General features: G+C 45.0%; 1 protein-coding gene across 2 annotated transcripts in view; it reads right to left on the bottom strand.

Moving 5' to 3' along the window:
* Nucleotides 1–4,874: 4,874 nt before the first annotated feature.
* The window catches only part of creld2 (cysteine-rich with EGF-like domains 2), a 39,724-nt gene continuing 19,592 nt past the window's right edge, over nt 4,875–25,006 (bottom strand). For both annotated transcript variants that reach the window (XM_073066377.1, XM_073066378.1), the window contains 4 exons: nt 22,145–22,228; nt 18,925–19,020; nt 14,120–14,260; nt 4,875–8,228 (listed from right to left, as the gene is read on the bottom strand). In XM_073066377.1, the coding sequence (XP_072922478.1) occupies nt 8,152–8,228; nt 14,120–14,260; nt 18,925–19,020; nt 22,145–22,228 (398 nt within the window). In that variant the 3' untranslated portion in view covers nt 4,875–8,151. The remainder of the gene's footprint in view (nt 8,229–14,119; nt 14,261–18,924; nt 19,021–22,144; nt 22,229–25,006) is intronic.

The raw sequence follows: 25,006 nt of genomic DNA, 5'->3' as shown, positions 1-25,006 counted from the left end.
TTTGCCATTACCCTTGGGTTCTTTATCAGTCGCCAAATATTGCACACCCAACTGGGAGACAATTGCTCACACAACCATCATTAATACACAGCTCCATACTTTGGTGAGAATAATCTCAGGGGCCCTAACATCCACACCTGTCCGATGGCTCCAACGGTGAGCAGAACAGCACCCCCGAGGTTCCATGGAGGCGCAGCTTCAGCAAAATTCTACAAGCGTACCCAAAGAATGCCCACAAAATGCTCCTCCAACTTCCCGACTCAAATCCTGAAAACCTTTGTACTACTTGAAAAACCCAGACTCCTATGATGAACACACTGAATGGCTCAAACACTGGCAAACCAACACAACCTCCAGCGGAGATCTGAGCGACAACCCCACCTTGCCCCTTCCGGGCTTTTCTACAGCTAGCAGAAAAAGCTGGACAGCCACAAATAGACTCAGACGCAAACACTGCACCGATGAGGCGCCCGACAAACCCCAGCTTGTTCCTGTGGTGCCCCAACCCAGGACGTCTTCCACCTGGTCCGAGCATGCCCCCGTCACCAAGATGCGAGACAGCTTTGCCACCGTCCATCGATGGAGCCCCAAACTGGAGATACGGCATAACAGCGAGAAGTGTGAAGAGAAAAACACCTGTCATACGAAACAACATTTATATTTGCATTTGCACAATTTGTTGTCTTCTGCACTCTGGCTGATCTTTCACTGATCCCAGGTTCTAGTTACTACTCTATGGATCTGTCTGCAGGAAAATGAATTTCAGGGTTGTATATGGTGACATATATGTACTTTGATAATAAAATTCACTTTGAACTTTTGACTGTTGAATTTATAATGATCAAGTAACATACCCGGTTGGGGTTTGGCCTGTTGGAGGAAACTGGAGCACTCAGGGAAAACCCATGTATTCCATGGGGAGGACATAGAGACTATGGAACTGCATCAAAATTGAACTCTGAAACACCTCGAGCTGTAATAGCATCATAGAAACTGCTACACTACTGTCGCACCCCACCAAGTAATGATCAAGCAATGGATTCAGGACCGAAACTCCAGCAATAATTCACGGTTCAGCAAGGATATTGCCTGCCTCTGACAGCTTCATTCTCAAATCCCACAGCATGAGCCTTTGAGTAATGAGTGACAGCAAGGCTGGACTAGATAGGCTGCTGTGGATCAGGGTCAAAGCTGCTCATGGCCGTCGAAATCTTCAGGAAGTTCCTTCCAATCTTTCAAAAGTTCACTAACACCCACTGTTGCTTGCAATCTTTCTGGCCATATTGATCCAAGTCCCCTCTAGCAAGCTCCCTGTGGGGTGGAGCTAACCTGCAAGATTAACAGGAAATCATTAAACCTATGAAACCTACACCCCAGCTTCAAGCTCGACTCAAGCTACACCACCCAGTCGATGAGTGCACTTTAAGGCCAAGCGCTGACCCGCAGTTGACTGCAGGTTGAATCGGTGATGAGGAAGGCAAATGCAATGTTAGCATTAATTTCAAGAGGACTAGAATAGATAAGCAAGGGTGTAATGCTGATGCTCCATAAGGCACTGGTGAGGTCTCGCTTGGAGTATTGTGATCAGTTCTAGGCCCCTTACCTAAGAAAGGATATGCTGACACCGGAGAGGTTCACGAGAATGATTCTGGGTTATCATACGACTACTCTAGGCCTGTACTTGCTGGAATTTAGAGGAATGGGGCGTGGTGGTGGATCCCATTGGAAGTTATCAACTGTTGAAAGATCTAGAGTGGAGGTGGAGAGGATGTTTCTTATAGTGATGGACTGGGGGGGGGCACAGCATCAGAATAGAGGGAAGTTCAGTTAGACCAGAAATGAGGGGGAATTTCTTTAGCCAGAAATTGGTGATTCTGTGGAATTCACTGAGGTCAGGTCATTGGATGTATTAAAGGTGGAGGCTGATAGTTTCTTGACTAATCAGGGTGTGAAAAGTAATAGGGAGAAGGCAGGAGATTGAGGTTGAGAGGAAAATGGATGTTATAACAAAATGGCGGATCAGACTTGACGGGCCAAATAGCCTAATTTATGTTCCTTTGTCTTATGGAGGTCCAAAACTTTATGTGGTCAGTTTCCACTGGATAAAGATCTACTATCCTGCTCTCACAACACATTGTTCTCTGATGATGAATGCTCACGTTGGGACCCTGGAAAAAGTGAACTACTGTAGCGGTGTGCTACACGCAGCGCTAAAATAACGACACGGAGTCGATAAACTGCAGCCAACGAATAAGTTTATTTCAAATTCACAGTCTTGCTTTAAAGCCTGTCTCCCCCACCCGATACCTCGAGAGGCACGTACTGAAACCCCCTGAGGCTATCTTCCTTTGTGCCTGCACTCTGGCTAATTGTCAGCCGGTTCGAGTGCGCTAGTAATTGGGTCGCCACATAACCCCCCCCAGAACCGGCAGTACACCCCCCAATGTCCACAGTCTGGGCCGGGCCCTGTTTGGGAGGTTGGCCTCTGCGCCGCGGTGCCGGAAACTCGACCGGTTGCGCCAAGTCCACATGGGCAGGCTTGAGTCGGTCCACCGTGAAAACCTCCTCTCTCCCCCCAACGTCCAGCACGAACGTGGACCCATCATTTCTGATCACCGTAAACGGCCCCTCGTAGGGCCGTTGCAGTGGTGGCCGATGCCCGTCCCGTCGTACAAACACAAACTTACAGTTCTGCAGGTCTTTGGGTACATACTGCCCATGCTGCGAGATGGGTATGGGGGCCAGGGCACCGAGCCTCTCGTGTAGTCTGCCCAGGACTGCTGCAGGTTCCTCCTCTCGCCCCCTTGGGGCTGGTATGAACTCCCCGGGAATGACCAGGGGTGCGCCGTACACCAACTCCGCCGATGAAGCGTGCAGATCATCTTTGGGCGCCGTGCGGATGCCGAGTAGGACCCAGGGAAGCTCATCAGCCCAGTTAGCTCCTCGCAGGCGTGCCATGAGAGCCGACTTCAGGTGACGGTGGAAACGCTCCACCAGGCCGTTCGACTGTGGGTGGTAGGCAGTTGTGTGGTGCAGCTGTGTCCCCAAAAGGCTGGCCATCGCTGACCACAGGCTGGAGGTGAACTGGGCGCCTCTGTCGGAGGTAATGTGGGCCGGTACACCAAAGCGGGACACCCAGGTGGCGATCAGTGCCCGGGCGCAAGATTCGGAGGTGGTGTCGGTGAGTGGGATCGCCTCTGGCCATCTTGTGAACCAGTCCACGATAGTGAGGAGGTGCCGCGCCCCGCGGGACACTGGCAGGGGGCCCACGATATCCACATGAATGTGGTCGAAACGCCGGTGGGTGGGGTGGAACTGCTGCGGCGGGGCCTTGGTGTGTCGCTGCACCTTGGCCGTCTGGCAGTGGATGCACGTTCTGGCCCAGTTACGGACCTGCTTGCGGAGTCTGTGCCAAACGAACCTGCTGGAGACCATCCGGACGGTAGTGCGGATGGAGGGGTGATGAGAGCCGTTTTGGGGACGTCTGGATGCATCGGGATTTGATGGTATCCGCGGATGAGGTCTACCTTGGGCCGTGCAGGTTTGCTGCAAAGTCCTGAATGTGCGGCACAGGGTAGCGGTCCGGTGTTGTAGCCTCGTTCAGCCTGCGGTAGTCGCCGCATGGTCTCCAGCCCCCTGTCGCTTTGGGCACCATGTGCAGGGGGGAGGCCCATGGGCTGTCGGACCGCCGGATGATCCCCAATTCCTCCATCCTCTTGAACTCCTCTTTTGCCAGTCGGAGCTTGTCCGGGGGAAGCCGCCGAGCGCAGGCATGGAGGGGTGGTCCCTGGGTCAGGATGTACGCCGTGTCGGGGCATGGCTGCCGCGAACTACGGTGCCAGAACCGATGGGAAATCCGCCAGGACCCTGGTGAAGTCGTTGTCGGACAGCGTGATGGAGCCGAGGTGAGGGGCTGGCAACTGGGCTTCACCCAGGGAGAACGTCTGAAAGGTCTCGGCGTGGACCAGTCTCTTCCTGGGCAGGTCGACCAGTAGGCTGTGAGCCCGCAAGAAATCCGCACCCAGAAGCGGTTGGGCTACGGCGGCCAGTGTGAAGTCCCACGTAAACTGGCTGGAGTCGAACCGTAGCTGCACTGGACGGGTGCCATAAGTCCTTATAGTGCTGCCGTTCGTGGCCCTCAGGTTGGGACCTGGTGCCCTGTTGCAGGTGTCGTAACTCGTTGGAGGTAAGACGCTGATCTCGGCACCGGGGTCGACCAAAAACCGGCGTCCCGACTGCTTGTCCCAGACATACAGGAGGCTATCCCGATGGCCAGCCGCCGTAGCCATCAGCGGCGGCTGGCCCTGGCGTTTCCCGGGAACATGCAGGGCGGGCGACAGCGGCGGGCTTCTGCGCCCCACCGCTGGTGGTAGAAACACCATTGCTCGTTGGGCTCCACACCCCGGCCTCTGGGTTTAGCGGGCTCTGCGGCCGGGCCTGGACTGGTTTGCTGCTGGGAGTGTGGCCGGGTGATCTGTGCGACGGACGCCCCACTCACCTTCTTGGCTTTCCACAGCACGTCTGCCCGGGTTGCCACCTTCCGAGGGTCGCTGAAATCCGCGTCGGACAGCAGCAGGCGTATGTCCTCGGGCAGCTGCTCCAGGAATGCCTGCTCAAACATGAGGCAGGGTGTGTGTCCGTCGGCCAGAGACAACATCTCATTCATTAAAGCTGATGGGGGCCTGTCTCCCAAGCCATCCAGGTGCAGTAAACGGGCAGCTCGCTCGCGGCGGGAGAGCCCGAAAGTCCCTATGAGCAGGGCTTTGAATTCCGTGTACTTGCCGTCCGTCATCTCCGGTACAAAAACGTTTGGGTCTCCAATTGTAGCGGTGTGCTACACGCAGCGCTAAAATAACGACACGGAGTCGATAAACTGCAGTCAAAGAATAAGTTTATTTCAAATTCACAGTCTTGCTTTAAAGCCTGTCTCCCCCACCCGATACCTCGAGAGGCACGTACTGAAACTCCCTGAGGCTATCTTCCTTTGTGCCTGCGCTCTGGCCAATTGTCAGCCGGTTCGAGTGTGCTAGTAATTGGGTCGCCACATTACCTCCCTATCTCAGCAGTCATTTCTTGGTGCAGGCAGACGTAGATGAAACTCACTATTGGCTTCAATGTGGCAGAACAGCCTTTGATCAGTTGAGAAAATGATGCAAATTAAAACTGACTGTAATTCCTAGCAACAGTGGACTTTTACTGTGGGTAAAGCCAGCACCTGCACAAAGACCCAAAGGTAAAAAGAGGAAATTAATGTGTAATCAGCACTTTTAAAGGACACTTTCTGTATTATTCCATAAACTTGATCTTCAGATTGACACAAACTAACAGCAAATTATGGACATATAACTTGATCCACCAATTGACAGATATTGACAATGAAAGAACATGGAGGGGCAACATCCTAAATTTTGTCTGGGCAGCCTCCAACTTCGTTGCACAAATATCGATTTCTCCTTCCAGTTAAATAAAATTCCTTCACCCTTTTCTATTCTCCACTGGCTTCACCTCTTCTCACCAATTAACTCCTGTTGTAATCAAAGGATCTTGCTGCACAACTGTGGAGTAGTTCCTCATTCACTATTCAGACTTTCTGCTGAAGGCTCCACAGGAAACACACTGGTGCATGTCCCAGGCTGTGATTTAAGGTAGTTATCCAATAGAATGGTTTGGTAACAATTGCAAAATACAACCTTATTTTTTGATTAAGTGAAAACTTGACTTCTCCCTACCTTAAAATGATTTTACACTAAGAATTACAACGCCCTGTAATCCTCAACAACTTATTTTACACAGTTAAATAAAGCAGAATTTAGGCAGAAATTACTAATGTTTGCATAATCTCATCTTGCACTAGATAATGTTTTTGTTTTGCACATCAATTTTAAATTCACCAAGAGGCCCACAACTTTGCCACAGGGATCGGAGGCCTGCGTGCCTCAATGACCCAGAGAACTCGTTGACTGGAGTCAGGACTTTATGCTTGGCTAGTGGTAGAGTCATCCATGTAAAACAGGTCAAAGGTAGAGGCCAGATAAAGAGTGGTCCACTGGTCCTCCAGGTTTGGTGGTTCAGCTCAGTGTTAATAATCCTGACTGGGTAACTGTTACAGAAACAGCAATGAAGAACTCTTCTACATCTGAGTATTCATACTTAGACCTTAGACCCCACTGGAATACTGTGTTCAGTTCTGGTTACCTCATTACAGGAAGGATGTGGATACTTATAGAGTGCGGAGGAGATTTATAAGGACCTTGCCTGGATTGGAGAGCATGCCTTATGATAATAAGTTGAGTGAACTTGGCCTTTTCTCCTTGGAGCGACAGAGGATGAGAGGTGACCTGATAAAGGTGCCTAAGATGATGAGAGGCATTGATCATGTGGATAGCTAGAGGCTTTTTCCCAGGGCTGAAATGGCTAATACAAGAAGGCATGGTTTTAAGGTGCTTGAAAGTAGGTACAAGGGAGAATGTCAGAGGTAAGCTTTTCACACAAAGTGGTGAGTGTATGGAATGCATTGCCAGCAAAGGTGGTAGAGGCGGATACAATAGGGTTTAAGAGACTCTTAGACAGGTACATGGAGCTTCAAAAGATAAAGGGCTATGCGGTAGGCAGTTTCTAGAGTAGGTCAGCCTGTAATGTGCTGTAGATTTCCAATTTTCTATGACAGTATTCCTGAGTATTCACCAAGAATTTTCATGACTGACAGTAGTCAGTCAAAACTGAGCTATTATGATGATGAAGTAAGTCCTGGCCACTGGCAGAGATGGAGCAATGGCCTTTCATTGCTACCCTAAACTCCAGTGGCATAACAGGTAGTAGATAGATCAACTTAAATGCAGAAACAAAATCACAAATTACTCAAACTCAGCATTAAAAAAGGGAATTGTCACATATTTGCTGCAAACGCATTAATGTTTTTAGTTTGAAATGGCACATCGTCCTAATCAAATGCTTAATAATAGCTTTCAGTTTACAAAAATATATATAGCTGAAATACAGGCTGCAAGGTAAACATTCCTCCCCATTGTATAAATTGGAGTTATGACAGCCTTTCGGTCTTCTGAAATTGAAGTCCATGGAAAGAATTTCAAAAGTCCAAAACAAACACATTAATACTTTGGGCAGTTACCATGTACAACACAGGTGCAATTCTTGATTAGATTATAGAGACAGTCTCACATGTGAAAAAAAATCTCTCAAATGTTTATATAAAGTCTAAAGTGAGGAAACACTGGGTGATCAACTATTAACACTAGGGATCAAAAGATTATGGGGATGACATTTAAATTAGATGTGTTAATATAATGTAGTGCCAAACCACTCTCTAACAATGTAACACACACAAAATATTGGAGGAACGCAGCAAGTCAGGCAGCATCCATGGAAATAAACAAACAGTTGCAGTGTGAACCAGGACCCATCTTCGGGACTGAGAAGGAAAGGGGACTGGAATAAAAAAGGGGTGGGGAGGAGGAGGAGGAGGATAGCAAAAAGGTGATAGGTGAAGACAGGTGGGTGGGAAAGGTGAAGTGCTGGACAGGAAAGAATCTGATAGGAGACGAAAGTGGACTATAAGAGAAAGGGAAGGGGAGTAAGGGGGCATCAGGGGCAGGTGGAAAGGCAAGAGGCCAGACTGAATAATAGAGGAAGAGGGGGAAAATTATTGGGCTCAAGGCTACACAGATGGAATACAAGGTGAAACATGTGATAATATAATGTAGTGTCAAGATAACGTTTCAGTTTCATAAATAAAACCACATTCCAACAATGATACAGAATTCACAACAAAAAACCTCTTTCAGATACAACACTCAATGTCACTACACAGTGATTGTGCAATGTTGGAACAGTCAGCATTCCAGAGGGATTTACTAGCATCTGAAGCATTACAAAATGTCTTGTTTAATCGATGAATTGTTCACATAAAGTAGATAAAAAAGTATCGATGACATATAGAAACGAGCTGACAGCATTTTGACCCAAGAAGTTTAAAATACAACAGGCCATGAAATGATGGTCCTTCATGTAAACAAATTACATTGGCAACATGCAACTATTGTAAAAACAATATCAGTCCAGTATCTGAAAGGCTGTCTTTTTCAAGATATACAGAGATTTCTTGTACAAGAAAAATAAATGTCAAATTGTGGGTCAAAGGTCTTCATGAAGTGCATCATCTGCTAACTCTTTAGGTTCAACATTTGCCTCTTCTGCCATCTCTACGTCAGCTGCAGGAAACAGAAATGAAGAGTTACAGTCAGCAAATACACCTTATTAACATAACTGATATCGATGATGTCATTGAAGGACATTAAACTTTGAGCTATGGTGCAAAATGGCAGATGCCAAATGAGCAGACCACTTTACCTTCATTCCACTTTGACTTTAATGTCAATGGAGATATAGTATTCCCATTTAGTTTTCCTCATGGCGATGGTGAATTGTTGTGCGAGGGTATGGGATAGATGGCAGAGGAGTGCCAGGGAAAAGCGGGTGCAGAAACACCCAGCCTTGATATACTAGGCAAGGTCATTTGGTTCCAGTTGGTTTATTGATCATTACAGAATGTCTCTGATACTTCTCACTGTTCCCTTTTCCCATCCATGATTCCCCTCTCCCTGCCCCTTCCCACTCTCAGTCCACAATACAGATCCATATCAGTATCAGGTTTATCATCACTCACATATGTCATGAACTTTGTTTTTGTGACAGCGGGACAGTGCAATACATATGTATGCATGCCTGACTTTTGCACAGTACTTAACAGTGATCATTCTTTTCTTTTTAAATTACGAAATACATTAGACCAGGGGTTCCTAACCTTTGTGTGCCATTAGACCATTAACAGAGGGGTCCGTGGAGCCCAGGTTGGGAACCATTGCACAAGTTCCTCTGCAACAAATTAAAGACGATATTTCTGTACCAGGTCCAAGCTGACAGAGACTGCTCATGCAAGGGCTGAGATTTGAAATCTTGCACTACCAGTTCTTTAAGGGAGCCGAGTAGCAGACCACAGTCACAGACCCACTGCATCCAAGCAATCCTGAATACCCGCACACATACGTGGGGCAGAGAAATCCCAGACATGCTGACAACTACACAGGACATTTCTTTGTAGCATCCAGACCATCGTTTAGTTTTGCTTTTATTACATTAAGTACTGTATTTAGAATTTGGGTTATTATATTCCTGAAACTTTGACAAACTTGTATGGATGTGTAGTGGAGAGTTTCTTGACTGGCTGCATCAGTCTGGTATGGAAACACAAATGCCCTTGAATGAAAAATCCTACAAAAAGTAGTGCATTTGGCCCAATACATCACTTGTAAATCCCTCCCAACCACTGAGCACATCTACATGAAATGCCATCGTAGGAAAGTGGCGTCCATTATCAGGGAAGCCCACCACCCAGGCCATTGCTCTCTTCTCTCTGCTGTCATCAGGAAGATGATCTCAGGACTTGCACCACCAGGTTCAGGCACAGTTACTGCTCCTCAACCATCAGGCTCTTGAACTAAAGGGGATAACTTCACTCGCCCAATCATCGAGATGTTCCCACAAAAGGTTTCACTTTCAAGGAGGATGAGAGGAGACATGATAGAGATATACAAGATATTAAGAGGCATAGATAGAGTAGACAGCCAGCACCTGTTCCCCAGGGCACCTCTGCTCAGTACAAGAGGACATGGCTTTAAAGTAATGGGTGGGAAGTTCAAGGGGGATATTAGAGGAAGGTTTTTTTTAAAAAAAAACTCGAGTGGTTGGTGCGTGGAATGCACTGCCTGGGTCAGTGGGGGAGGCAGATACACTAGTGAAATTTAAGAGACTACTAGACAGGTATATGGAGGAATTTAAGGTGGGGGATATGGGAGACAGGGTTTGAGTGTCGGCACAACATTGTGGGCCGAAGGGCCTGTACTGTACTGTACTATTCTATGTTCTAATTCTCATCTCATATTCTCATTATTTTTTTGCTATTTATATGTGCATTCCACACTTTGCCTTTTGCACTCTGGTTGGTCTTTCATTGACCCTGTTATAGTGATTATTCTATGGATTTGTTGAGTATGCCCACAAGAAAGTGAATCACAGGGTTGTACATGCTGACATACATGTACTTGCTTAATAACATCTACTTTGAACTTTATTAAAAATGTCAGGAAATTCTTCATGCTCTTGAAAACTGACTTTAACCTTAGATCTAAGGTGACAGCAGATGGAAAGTTTGATTTGAGTATTAAGCTCAAAATTCCTCCCTCTGCAGAGCATGTACACGACACGTTAACAGAATGTCACACTGATAGGGTTCAGAATAGATAGATAGATAGATAGATAGATAGATACTTTATTCATCCCCATGGGGAAATTCAACATTTTTTCCAATGTCCCATACACTTGTTGTAGCAAAAACTCATTACATACAATACTTAACTCAGTAATAATATGATATGCATCTAAATCACTAACTCAAAAAGCATTAATAATAGCTTTAAAAAAAAAGTTCTTAAGTCCTGGCAGTTGAATTGTAAAGCCTAATGGCATTGGGGAGTATTGACCTCTTCATCCTGTCTGAGGAGCATTGCATCGACAGTAACCTGTCGCTGAAACTGCTTCTCTGTCTCTGGATGGTGCTATGTAGAGGATGTTCAGGGTTTTCCATAATTGACCGTAGCCTACTCAGCGCCCTTCGCTCAGCTACCGATGTTAAACTCTCCAGTACTTTGCCCACGACAGAGCCCGCCTTCCTTATCAGCTTATTAAGACGTGAGGCGTCCTTCTTCTTAATGCTTCCTCCCCAACACGCCACCACAAAGAAGAGGGCGCTCTCAACAACTGACCTATAGAACATCTTCAGCATCTCACTGCAGACATTGAATGACGCCAACCTTCTAAGGAAGTACAGTCGACTCTGTGCCTTCCTGCACAAGGCATCTGTGTTGGCAGTCCAGTCTAGCTTCTCGTCCAACTGTACTCCCAGATACTTGTAGGTCTTAACCTGCTCCACACATTCTCCATTAATGATCACTGGCTCCATATGAGGCCTAGATCTCCTAAAGTCCACCACCATCTCCTTGGTCTTGGTGACATTGAGACGCAGGTAGTTTGAGTTGCACCATGTCACAAAGTCCTGTATCAGTTTCCTATACTCCTCCTCCTGTCCATTCCTGACACAACCCACTATGGCCGTGTCATCAGCGAACTTCTGCACATGGCAGGACTCCGAGTTATATTGGAAGTCAGATGTGTACAGGGTGAACAGGACCGGAGAGAGTACGGTTCCCTGTGGCGCTCCTGTGCTGCTGACCACTGTGTCAGACCTACAGTCTCCCAACCGCACATACTGAGGTCTATCTGTCAAGTAGTCCACTATCCAATCCACCATGTGAGAGTCTACTCCCATCTCCGTTAGTTTGTGCTTTAAGATCTTGGGCTGGATGGTGTTAAAGGCACTAGAGAAGTCAAGGAATGTAATCCTCACAGCACAACTGACCCCATCTAGGTGAGAGAGTGATTTGTGCAGCAAATACGTGATAGCATCCTCCACTCCCACCTTCTCCTTATACGCAAACTGAAGCGGATCCCGGGCGTGCCTGGTTTGTGGCCTCAGATTCTGTATTATCAGCCGCTCCATGGTCTTCATCACGTGCGACGTCAAGGCAACAGGTCTGAAGTCATTCAACTCCTTTGGTTGTGGTTTCTTCGGTACCGGGACAATACAAGATGTTTTCCACTGTCTGGGTACTCTTCTCTGATCTAGACTCATGTTGAAGATGCGCTGTAGTGGTTCTCCCAGTTCAGTCGCACAGGCCCTCAGTAATCGTGGGGAAACTCCATCCGGTCCAGCCGCCTTGCTGGTACAGATCTTCCTCAGTTGACCTTCCACCTGTGCAGCTGTAAACCTGGGCGTGGGCCAGGTCTCCTGTGAGTGGATATTTTCCTGTGAGGGAAGTAAGCCTGGTGTGGAGTTCTGCAGTGAGGGTGAGATTGTGCTGTCGAACCTATTGAAGAAGTTGTTCAGCTGGTTCGCTTTCTCCACATCTCCACTTATGTTTGCCCCCCGCTTTGCACCACATCCGGTGATGATCTTCATCCCATCCCACACCTCCTTCATGCTTTTTTCCTGCAGCTTTTGTTCTAACTTCCTCCTATACTGCTCCTTTGCCCCCCTTATCTGTACTCTGAGTTCCTTCTGAACTCTTTTAAGCTCCAACCGATCACCATCTTTAAAGGCCCTCTTCTTCTGGTTTAGGAGGCCTTTGATGTGACTAGTGATCCAGGGCTTATTATTGGGATAGCAGCGAACAGTTCTAACAGGGACAACGGCATCCACACAAAAGTTAATATAGTCCGTTGTGCATTCAGTGACCTCCTCAACGCCCCCACAGAGCCCCCCTTGCAGTACATCCCAGTTAGTAGTACCGAAGCAGTCTCTCAGGGCCTGTTCAGCTTCAGGAGTCCACTTCCTGAAAGAGCGTGTGGTAGTGGGATGCCTCATCACAATTGATTTATATCTTGACTGTAACAAAACCAGGTTGTGATCAGCTTTCCCCAGTGCAGGCAGCGGGGATGCACTATATGCATCCTGTACGTTTGCATACAGCAGGTCAATAGTCCTGTTACCCCTGGTGTAACAATCCACGTACTGGGAGAAAGCAGGTAGTGTCTTGTCCAAAGTCACATGGTTGAAGTCCCCTGTAATTAACACCAGTGCCTCAGGGTGTTGTGTCTGAAGCTTAGCAACGGCGGAGCTGATGACGTCACACGCTACCGTTGCGTCGGCACGCAGCGGGACATACACAATCACCGCAATGACGCTGGCGAATTCTCGAGGCAGGTAATATGGCCTCATACTCACAGCGATCAGCTCAATATCCTTTTCACAAACGGAGATCTTTGTACTCACATGCCCGGGGTTACACCATCTTACGTTAATGTAGAGAGCGAGTCCCCCTCCTTTCTTCTTCCCACACTTTTTGGCATCTCTGTCAAATCTTACCGTAGTAAAACCAGGTAATTCTACATTTACATCCGGGATGTTAGCCGTCAGCCATGTTTCGGAAAAACACATTAAACTGCATTCCTTGTATTCTTTAACATTCCTTACTAGTGAGGCTAGCTCATCCAATTTATTTGGCAGCGAGTTCACGTTCCCCATAATGACCGAAGGAACAGCGGGTTTATAACTCTTCTTCCTCTCCGTCCACTTATACCTGCGCAGTTTTCCAGCCCTGGAGCCACGGAACCTCCGTTTAATTTCGTTCGGGATCTGGATCTGTTGCGCAACACTGACTTGCGCATTTCTCAGCGCAAGTAGTTGGTCTCTCGAATACACCTTTCTCTCCATCTCAATATTAAATAGACATAACACTATGACTAAAAAGAAAACAACCTATAAAAAATGATCAATTTTATCGAATCTCGGGAGCAGCTGGAAAAGGCTGCCGCTCAGGTCGGCGCCTGTCAAATGTCAAGTATATATCCAAGGGCTACACCAAAATAGCTTAAAAAGAAATTAAACGAGCCAATTACTTCCATTCACCTTAAGTTTTCTAGGCTCGAAGTCATTAATATTGTGATTACATTAGGATTGTTAATATTTTTATGTGGTGTCATATAGCTTTGGGTGGCAGGGTGGAGATACATCTCTACCAAAGGTGTAAGGTGCTCCCTCCCTCCACTAGCCTACAGGTCACCCTTGGGCAAGGTGTAGCACTTATTTAGCCCCCCTCTACCCCCACCAATCGAGGTCATGTGAAGCCATGGGAGCAGGTGGTCGATGGTTGTATAAGCACTTGGTGCATTTCACAAGTCCTGATTATGTGACCATTGACACCAAGCAGATAATCTCTGAAGTGTATTGATAATGGCTGGGGTCATCCGTCCTGTAAAGAAACTGCCCAGGAGGTGGAAAACTACTTCTGTAAAAAAAATTGCCAAGAACAATCATGGTCCTAGAAAGACGATGATCACCTACATGATACGACATGGCACATAAAAGAATGAACGATTATATAGCACATGAAAAGATTTTTGCTGTTTATGCTTTTAAGCAGCTTGCTTACGTTCATTTCTAAGTTGGGTACAAGGCATCAGTTAGAATTAAAACTTATCAGCATACCTGGTGTTTTTACTTCTACACAGTCTCCATTGTGGTTTTCATAGCCTGCTGCGCAGGCACATTCAAAGCTGCCTTCAGTGTTAACACAGTCTTCATTTTCACGTGTACATACTTCTTCAGCCAGGCTGCATTCATTTATATCTAAACAGAAAGAATTTGGGGTTAAAACATAACATTTTAATATGACTCAAACTTAACTATTTTTTTCCATGAGCCTCTACCATTCAGGACCCCCAACTCCAAAACTAGTGTTAAATTCCCTTCTCTTCCTTGGCTTGCTTTCAAAGTGCCTGTAGTTTTCTGTAGACTATACTATTGTGTAGAACTGCTGTGAATTACTCAACACAATTAGAACTGAAACATATTGCACTTAGAATTAGCTACATTTAGGTTCCTTTCTTACACTGAACGGAACGTAGAACAGTCCAGCACAGGAACAGGCCCTTTGGCCCAGTGTTGGACCAAACCAGCTAAAAAGCAAATCAAAAAACCCAAAAAAACTAATCCCTCCTACTTAGACATCGATATCCCTCCATCTTCCTCACATTCATGTGCCTATAAATGTCTCAAATGTCTAAATTATTTGCCTCCATCACCATACCTGGAATGTGCTGCCTGGTGTTGACTACCAAGTAAAAAAAAAAACAACTTACCCCTCATCCCCCTTGAACCTACCCCTCTCAACTTTTAAAAGCATACCCTCTGGTATTAAGACATTTACTACCCTGGGAAAAAGATACTTATCTACTCTGACTATGCCTCTCAATCTTATAAAGATCTATCAGATCTCCCCTCGGCCTCTGCAGCTCTAGAAATTTGTTCAAAGTACTTGCCATGGGACAGCTTAATCACCAACCACCTAAATGAATCAAAATTCCCAGATAACCAACTACATCCTGATTACAAAACCAGGGATTTTTAAAAAAAACCAAGAATAACTCATGATCTCAGCATTCTGTTATCGTTTTGTAAAATGACAATCTACAGTACTGTACAACTGCCCTAGGCACATATATATAGCTAGGGTGCCTAAGATTTTTGCACTGCACTGTATTTGTCAACATGGAACAAAAAGCAGTTTTGTAAATCGGACAGGAGCAAAGGATGTTGAGAAGGGCGAGTGTGGAACGCCTTGGGAGGTGCGTGGGACAGGTAGCAGAGGAGGAGTGTTGGGGAGGGGGAGCACTGGTACAGACACGCCACGTCCTGAGACGCTCGTCAAGGTCATTTGATTCCAAACATTCAGTTTATTGGTCATTACAGAATGTCTTTTTGGTGCTTCCCACTCCCTCCCCTCTGCCTTCCCCTTTTCCTAACCATGATTCCCCTCTCCCTTCCCACTTGCCACTCTCAGTCCACAATACAGATTCACATCAGAATCAGGTTAATCATCACTCACATATGCCATGAAATTTATGGGTTTTTTTGGTGGCAGCAGTCCAGTGCAATACATAAAATTACTAACGTACTGTGAAAAAGTCTTAGGCACCCTAACTAAATATATCTGCCTAAGACTATTGCACAATACCGTAGTACAAGGTACGGTGCATGGAATTAAGAACTGGAACAGATTACAAGGAGGAAAGCACATAGACGCCAGAAAACTAAGCTTGGTCTAAAAAAAATCTTTTATTTCTGTTTGCTGATTACTTCATTGGCCAGCAAGAGGCAAGCAGTTATTCACTGTAGAACAATAAACTTTACAACTTAAGATAGATACCGTAGATTCCGGATTTTAAGCCGCTACTTTTTTCCCACATTTTGAACAGCTTTGAACTTTGCGGCCAATAATCCGAAGCGGCTAATGCATGGTTTTTTTTCGTGCCGCCTCGTAAACATTTTGCCTCGTAATTGTACGATAAATCAAGCGCACTTTCACAATTAAATTATTGTAAATCAGTCATTTGTACTCACCCTCATCAACATGGAAAACACTCGAAGCATTGTGCTGACTATTTAGTTTAAACTATATTTGTTTTCTGTACTACATCGCGGGATGCTATGACGTCACACCCGGTTTCGCGGTGTCTTGTGGGAAAATGCCGTTTGCGATGAAACGGAAAGGAGGGGGGAGCGCATTACGCGAGCGGCTTTGGATACGAGCGAACTCTGCTTTTAAATGCCGTTTGCGATGAAACGGAAAGGAGGGGGGAGCGCATTACGCGAGCGGCTTTGGATACGAGCGAACTCTGCTTTTAAATGCCGTTTGCGATGAAACGGAAAGGAGGGGGGAGCGCATTACGCGAGCGGCTTTGGATCCGAGCGAACTCTGCTTTTAAATGCCGTTTGCGATGAAACGGAAAGGAGGGGGGAGCGCATTACGCGAGCGGCTTTGGATCTGAGCGAACTCTGCTTTTAAGTTAAAGGTATCAATAACTTTTCCTGGTAGGCTGCAATATATATATTTTTTTACCAGTCGTTAGGAGATATTGGAATGTTGTTCAGTAAAGAAGTATACGCAACGTATATTTAAAAGTAGCCGCGTACGGGCACGGTTCGAAAAAAAGCATTTGCAATATGTATTTGTTTTTGTTACCATATGGATTTAATTAAAAGTTAAAAAAATCCTCACGTGTAATATCTTTCTGTGTAAATATCTCATATTACAACGTGGGACACCTGCGGCCGAAAATCCGGTGCGGCCTAAAATCCGGTGCGGCCTTTACAATTAAAAAAATGATTTTATTTCTAAAATTAGAGCCAGCGGCTTAAAATCCGGTGCGCTCTGTAGTCCGGAATCTACGGTAGATAGATAGATACTTTATTCATCCCCATGGGGAAATTCAACTTTTTTCCAATGTCCCATACACTTGTTGTAGCAAAACTAATTACATACAATACTTAACTCAGTAAAAAATATGATATGCATCTAAATCACCATCTCAAAAAGCATTAATAATAGCTTTTAAAAAGTTCTTAAGTCCTGGCGGTTGAATTGTAAAGCCCAATGGCATTGGGGAGTATTGACCTCTTCATCCTGTCTGAGGAGCATTGCATCGATAGTAACCTGTCACTGAAACTGCTTCTCTGTCTCTGGATGGTGCTATGTAGAGGATGTTCAGAGTTATCCATAATTGACCGTAGCCTACTCAGCACCCTTCACTCAGCTACCGATGTTAAACTCTCCAGTACTTTGCCCACGACAGAGCCCGCCTTCCTTACCAGCTTATTAAGACGTGAGGCGTCCCTCTTCTTAATGCTTCCTCCCCAACACGCCACCACAAAGAAGAGGGCGCTCTCCACAACTGACCTATAGAACATCTTCAGCATCTCACTACAGACATTGAATGACGCCAACCTTCTAAGGAAGTACAGTCGACTCTGTGCCTTCCTGCACAAGGCATCTGTGTTGGCAGTCCAGTCTAGCTTCTCGTCTAACTGTACTCCCAGATACTTGTAGGTCTTAACCTGCTCCACTCATTCACAATTAATGATCACTGGCTCCATATGAGGCCTAGATCTCCTAAAGTCCACCACCATCTCCTTGGTCTTGGTGATATTGAGACGCAGGTAGTTTGAGTTGCACCATATCACAAAGAACCCTCCATTAAACTACATGCGTTTAGGAAAAATACCATAAATAGCCCTCCCTTGCTTTCCTCTCAATTTCAAAAATGCCTGTGAGAATTACTTCAAGATTCTGAAAATATTTCTTGTTGTACCAATTTCTCAACAATATTTGTTTCTCAATTCATTCAAATCTAATCTCAGCAACTATTAGTGTGGACATCGCAGTAAAGACAACAAGAGCCTGGGGCAGTTGTAGTCAAGAAAGATGTTTGAAGTAAGACTGCCAGAGACACATGTGCTTACTAAGACAAGATGGAGTGTGTGCTCAAGCCAAACGAGTGAGACCTCTGTAGTGAGAATTTCCCAGAAAGGTCTGCCTAAGGGATAATGTCCCTTTACACAAGAGGGAATGCTGGAGACAGACGAGCTAACAGAAGGATGTTAAACGTACCAAACAATTATGGCTTCACTGTCTTTACCAACTTCAAAATATCATCTGCTGTCCGCTTGAAGTTTTGGTTGAATTTAACAACTTTATTGTGAATGGTGACTGATTTGTGAGTAAGGAATTCAAACATATACAATTTACACTGATCTATACCCTTAAACCAATTCTGTATAAAAACCACACACACAAAATGCTGGTGCAATGCAGCAGGCCAGGCAGCGTCTATAGGGAGAAGCACTGTTGACGTTTTGGGCCGAGTCCCTTCTTCAGGACTAACTGAAATGAAAGATAGTAAGAGATTTAAAAGTAGGAGGGGGAGGGGGAAATGCAAAATGATAGAAGACCAGAGGGGGTGGGGTGAAGCTGAGAGCTGGAAAGATGATTGGCAAAAGAGATACAGAGCTGGAGAAGGGAAAAGATCATGGGACAGGAGGCCTAGGGAGAAAGAAAGGGGGAGGAGAGCACCAGAGGAAGATGGGGAACGGGCAGAGAGAAAAAAAAAGGGAGGGAAAAAAACTAAATACATCAGGGATGGGGTAAGAAGGGGAGGAGGGGCATTAACGGAAGTTAGAGAAGTCAATGTTCATGCCATCAGGTTGGAGACTACCCAGCTGGAATATAAGGTGTTGTTCCTCCAGCCTGAGTGTGGCTTCATCTTGACAGTAGAGTAAAAACAGCAGTTTTCTGTTCAGACTTCTGAACAGGGTGGGTGACAGGGGCCATACTGTTCTCCTTGTGCACAAGTAAAATAAATAAAAATACTTGAGTTGTAAGAGCGCGTGTGTTCCGGGCCCAGTCATTTTATTATCGGTGACAACAGTTACTTCAACATTAGCAACTCACATACCTACACATTTTGATCCTTCCATTGTGTATCCAGTGGTGCAGTTTAAACAGCTTTCTGGCCCTTCTCCGGTACATGTATCACAGGCATTATGACAAGCTGAAGAGCGCAATGAAAAGTTACACCAGTTAAAGTTTACTACAGTACAGCATGTCAACATTACAAATAAAATGCCTAACAGTAGACCTACTTGTAGGGGAGCCTTTTAAAATACCCATGTAAAACACCAGAGCTGAACTGAAATATGCCTTTTGGTTATGCATTTTATATCCTGGCATTTTCACTGTTTTGTTGCCAGTTGTGCAATTTTTTTTGCATGGGGGTGGGAAGGAGGGGTTGATTCTCCCCCTTTGAACAGATTCCACGGTTCTTCTTTGTTTCGTGGCTGTCTGTGGGGAAGACAAATCTCAGAGTTGCATACTGCATAAATACTTTGATAATAAATTTACTTTGAATCATTATTCACAATTTTTAACTTTCTGCATTGTTTTAATGGCTCCTTTCCTCTCTTCCCAAATCAAAATGAAATCTGATCAATTTATCCACAAATAAGAGAATAATAAATATTACAAAAGATTGGGGGCATATGAAGTTTATGCATGTGCTTTGGAATGGAAATACCTCCTGTTCTAGAGCCATATGTGGTCCAAAGTCTTGTAAATCTAAAGCTACAAACAGTGTGTCAAGAACAACAGGTCATGCAGCATCTGTGGAAAGAAAGAATTCTCGATGCCTTGGACCGAAACCCTGTATCAGGGCTGACAGTTGAGTGGCAAGAAAGAATACTGAGGCAATTGGTGGACTGAGGAGTGGTGTAAAATGGCAGGAAGTAATGCCAGGTAGGGGAGGAGAGTAGGGGTGGCCTTGGAAGACGGTGGCAAGTGAATGATAGATGGAAGCAGACAAAGAAGTAAAAATGGGAAAAGAAGGAGATGGAGTGAAGTGGGGGAGGAGAGACATAAAATTTAAACTTTGAGACATGCATTCTGCAATGTGTATATTCTTTGTGGAATCTATTGGAGTCCATGCATCTCAGATATAGTGTGAATATCACTTCTCTGGCTGCAAGCAACTTATATTGCACCTAATGAAATCAGTTTGATGACCTTATCAGTTACCAGGTAAAACCAAGTTACTTTTAGAGGTAAGGAGAACCCCTCCAGAATTCAAGATTCATGAATGCACCTTCCAGTCCTTTAAGCCAGGGGTTCCCAACCTTTTTTATGTCACGGGCCCCCCATTAACTGAGGAGTCCATGAACCACCAATTGAGAACCACTGCTTTAAGTATAATAGGTCAGGCAACATGCTTCAGAACACCATCGCCTTTCAGCAGTTCCAAATGTTTTGAACCTTCAGGTTTGGCTGTCATGTTTAAAAAAAACAAGCTTAAACCTGTAGGACTATATATTCCACCACCATCCAGCTTCCCCCACCAAATTCACTCCAATTTTCTGCCCTCTCCTGAAGAAAACTGGATTAAGTTAAACTACTATTCTTCACATGAAGCCTGAACAACTGACTCCAAGTTCACAGTTAACTTTCCCTTCATCCAAGGTTTTATAAGGCATTGGTTAAGCCTCGCTTGGTAAGCAGTTTTGGGTCCCTTGTCTAAGAAAGGATGTACTGACATTGGAGAGGGTGCAAAGGAAGTACATGAGAATTACTTTGGGATTGAAAGGTTTATCACGAGGAGCATTTGATGGCTCTGGGCCTGTATTCGCTGGAATTCAGAAGAACGAGGGGTGACCTCATTGAAACGTACTGAACGTTGAAAGGCCTTGATAAAATAGATGTGGAGAGGATATTTCCTATGGGGGAGTCTAAGAGCAGAAGACAGAGATGTCTGTTTAGAATGAAGATGAGGAATTTCTTCAGCCAGAGGGTGGTGAATCTGTGGAATTCATCGCCACACACAGCTGTGGAAGCCTAGTCATTGGGTATATTTATGGCAGAGGTTGATAGATTGATTTGTCAGGGCATGAAGGCTAACAGGGAGAAGGCAGGAGACTGGGGCTGAGAGGGAAATGGATCAGCCATGATGAAACGGCAGAATTAAACACCTAAATTGATTGATTGCGATAAAGTACGGAACAGGTCCTTCAGGCCCCTTGAGCTGTACCACCCAGCAACCAACTTAACCTAGCCTAATCTCAGGACAATTTACAATGACCCATTAACTTACTAGCCAGTCAGTCTTTGGACTGTGTGAGGAAACCGGAGCAGCCGGAGGAGACCCATGCATTCCCTGGGGAGGACATACAAACTCCTTATAGATTACGTCAGAATTGAATTCTGAACTCTGATGCCCTGAGCTGGAACAGCATCGCCCTAACCGCTATGCTGTGATGCTTTAACTGGTTCCATTAACTTTCCCAAATATCCAGAAAACTTCCAGGCCTTGGAGCCACGCAACCCCCGACACCCGATTAACCCTAACCTAACCATTACAATGACCGATTAACTTACCCGGTATGTCTTTGGACTGTGGGAGTACACTGGAGCACCGAGAGGAAACCCACACGTTCCACAAGGAGTCTGTATGCATGTCCTCCTCACAGAACTGTGCTGGAATTGAACTCCGAACTCTCGAATACCCCAAGCTACAATAGTGTTTCCTTTAGAGCAGGGGTTCCCAACCTCTTACGCCATGGACCGATACCATTAAGCAAACGGTCCATGGACCCCAGGTTGGGAACCCCTGCTTTCGACTAAAGAGTCATTCTGAAACGAGCAGAGAGTGGCAACAGAATGCATTACTGGTGTAGGTCGTACTTTTCACCACCGCTGCCTCAAGTTTCCTCATGGCTTCCACTGTAGTTAGGAAGGAGTCATTTTGTCAGGGCATGAATAGAATATTGCTGCCTCTAAATTTCAACACTGGAATGCAGAACGATTATGCTATGTACCAGCTGTTTTCAGGCGTATACTGGAGGCGGAATGTAGTGCACGTTTTTACAGCAGAAAGCAACCAGGCGCTCAACAATCAAGGCCACAAAGAAAATCTTGAGCCACACGCACAAAATTCTGGAGGAACTCAACAGGTCAGGTAGCATCTCTGTAGGGAAAGAAACAGTGATGTTTCGGGCAGAGACTCTTACTTGGTCCAAAACATCACTAGTTACTTCCCTTCATAGATACCATCTGACCTCCTGAGTTTCTTCAGCATTTTGTGTGCGTTACTTAAAAATCAAAATACATTATGGCAAAGGAAGCAGATTTACCTTCACAGGAATAAGACCCTTCTGTGTTTGAACAATACTCCCGCTCTTTACATGGAATGGTTTCTGCTGCACATTCGTCAACATCTGCAAAACAAGCAGAGACATTTAAGATGGCCAATAGATATGAAAGTAATAGAAGTGCTAAAGGAACGTGCAGATACTGGAAAACTGAAATAAAAAAGCTTAAAATGCTGGAAACATTCAACAGGTCAGGCAGTATCTGTGGCGAGAGGAAGAGGGTTAACATTTCAGTTGATGACCTTTCTTCAGATCTGGAACATTTAGAAAACAGTTGTATTTAAACTTGTTGGGAAGGGAGAGCTAGAATGAACAAAGAACATTTCTGATAGCAAGAAGATCAGGAAATGATGGGTGACAGAAATTGGTGTTAATCAGGAGAGGATTTTGAAGTCTTGTTAAAGGAAGCTCATCTAAATGGAAGAGAGGTAATAGAAAGGAGGGCAGAGAAGAGAATATTTAGATATGAACAGAGGGTAGTGAATCCTAAAACAAAAATAATACTGGAAAGTAGGTTTGGCAACGTGTGTCACATCACAACTGAACAAGGATCAAAAACCCAAAAACCGCAGATGTTGTATTATCTTTTAAAAAAGACAGAAAATGCTGGAAGCCCTCATCAATATAGGAAACATCCACATAAGGAGAGAGAGCTGAAATCCCCGACCGATGACCACCCAACATAAAAAGCCAACTCCACAGCAGACTGGGAGACTACTTTGTAAAACTCTGCCAAGTTGTACCGCCCATAATCACCATACGGTTTATTTAGATCTATTACAATTTTTTCTCTATTTACATCTCTTCCAGACTAACTGGTATTAACAAGCTTTCAAAACTACCCTTACCTAAACACTAAATCAGTGACTCATTTTTGATCCTATCCTATGAAAGACATTGTTCTCTCTACTCCCTGTCTCTCTAATGTTTAAAAGACATGCATTCCTCGAGTTTTCATATTCTGACAAAAGCTCACAGCCTTCTACATTGTTCTTTTGTTCACTCTGCAGATGTTATCTGACTTGTTGGCCATCTCCACCACTGCATTTTTGTTTTAAAAAACAAAAAGACCAGATACCAAAGGAACACTATCCAATATGGAAAAAGTCCCCACTCAATTAAAAAAAAACACTCAAGTCAATCACACATTAGCACAGGATACTTTGCAACAAATGATGGTACCACAATAAATTTTTCTGACATGGTTTTGGGTACTTTCAGCACAATTATCTGTATCTATTCTCCATGAAGGGAGCTAATGAGACATTTGGTATTTAATACAGCTCTACAGCCATCTGCTGGCAGGAACGTGGGAATGCAAGTATTTCCCCAATCATGTTTATACATGTGGATAATCAGTGGCACTTTCCCAGGGCTGAAAAGGTTGCCACAAGAGGACACGGGTTTCGGGTGCTGGGAAGCAGGTACAGACGAGATGACGGGGTAAGTTTTTTTTTAAACTCGGAGAGGTGAGTGCGTGAAATGGGCTGCTGGCAACGGTGGAGGCTGATACGATAGGGCCTTTTAAGAGACTTCTGGATAGGTACACGGAGCTTAGAAAAATAGAGGGTTATAGGCAAGCCTAGTAATTTCTAAGGTAGGGGCATGTTCCGCACAACTTTGTAGGCTGAAGGGCCTGTATTGTGATGTAGGTTTTCTATGTTTCTAAAATATAGATGCAACCTACTTTTGCAGCACAAATCAAATACCAACCATAATACAGGTCCACAATCCCTTATCCAAAATTCTGAAAGCTAAAAAGCTCCAACACCCAAAGTTTTTTTTCGCCAACAGCTGACGTCACTCAGGTGTGACGTGGCAGCACTAGCAGAGGCCGCCAGACGTCAGTTGTGGCTCAGCGCTCGTACTGGTTACATGTGCATTTGCTGTTCGCTGATATTTTGTGTTCACCGTTGACTTTGTGTTTAATTTCACTGTGAAAATGTCAAAAGGAGCTGCAGATACCCCTATGGGTAACAATGAGAAAGAGAAGAGGCATTTATAGTTATCAGTATCGCAGAAAGTGGAGTTATTGCAGAAGCTTGATCATGGTGTGCCTGTGTGGTGTCTTACTGAAGAATATGGTGTCAGAACTACCACTGTATATGATTTAAGAAACAGAAAGACAAGTTACTGAAGTTTTATAGCGACAGTGACGTTCTGCATTTATTCCAATAAGTTATTTACCAGGTGTTTGATTCGGTTCATTTGAAGCTGTATAGTTTTATGTTTCGTTGAAAATCATTTTTTTTCTTGTCACTTTTCCCTGAACAATACGGTATAATTATTTACATAGCATTTACATTGTATCAGGTATTATAAGTAATCTAGAGATGATTTAAAGTATACAGGAGGATGTACATAGGTCGGGTGCTCCGTGGGGTCCTAAATTCCACCCGCACTGAGACAGATTAAATAAGGGACTTGAGCATACGTGTTTTTTGGTATCTGCGGGGGGTCCCGGAACCAATAAGGAGGGATTCTGAAATCCGAAAAATTCTGAATTCCGAAATGAAACTGGCCCCAAGGATTTCAGATAAGGGATTGTGGACCTGTACCAAATGCTCCTATTAACGACTAGCAGAAACTACAGGCTGGGGTGGGGAGAGTGAAGAGAGAATTTATAGAACAGTTAACTTAAATTCTAAGTAGTGTACATGTGGAGTGCCACGGTAGCATAGAGGTAAGAGCGACATTACAGCTCGGGGTGTCGGAGTTTGGAGTTCAATTCCAACGTCATCTGAAAGGAGTCTGTATGTCCTCCTGGTGGAATGCCTGGGTTATTCTGGGTGCTCTGGTTTCCTCCCACAGTCCAAAGTAGGTTAATTGGTCATTGTAAATTGC

This window comes from Hemitrygon akajei, chromosome 14 (genome assembly GCF_048418815.1).
Source record: "Hemitrygon akajei chromosome 14, sHemAka1.3, whole genome shotgun sequence".
Classification (NCBI taxonomy): domain Eukaryota; kingdom Metazoa; phylum Chordata; class Chondrichthyes; order Myliobatiformes; family Dasyatidae; genus Hemitrygon; species Hemitrygon akajei.
This window is presented reverse-complemented; position numbering and strand designations above follow the sequence as displayed.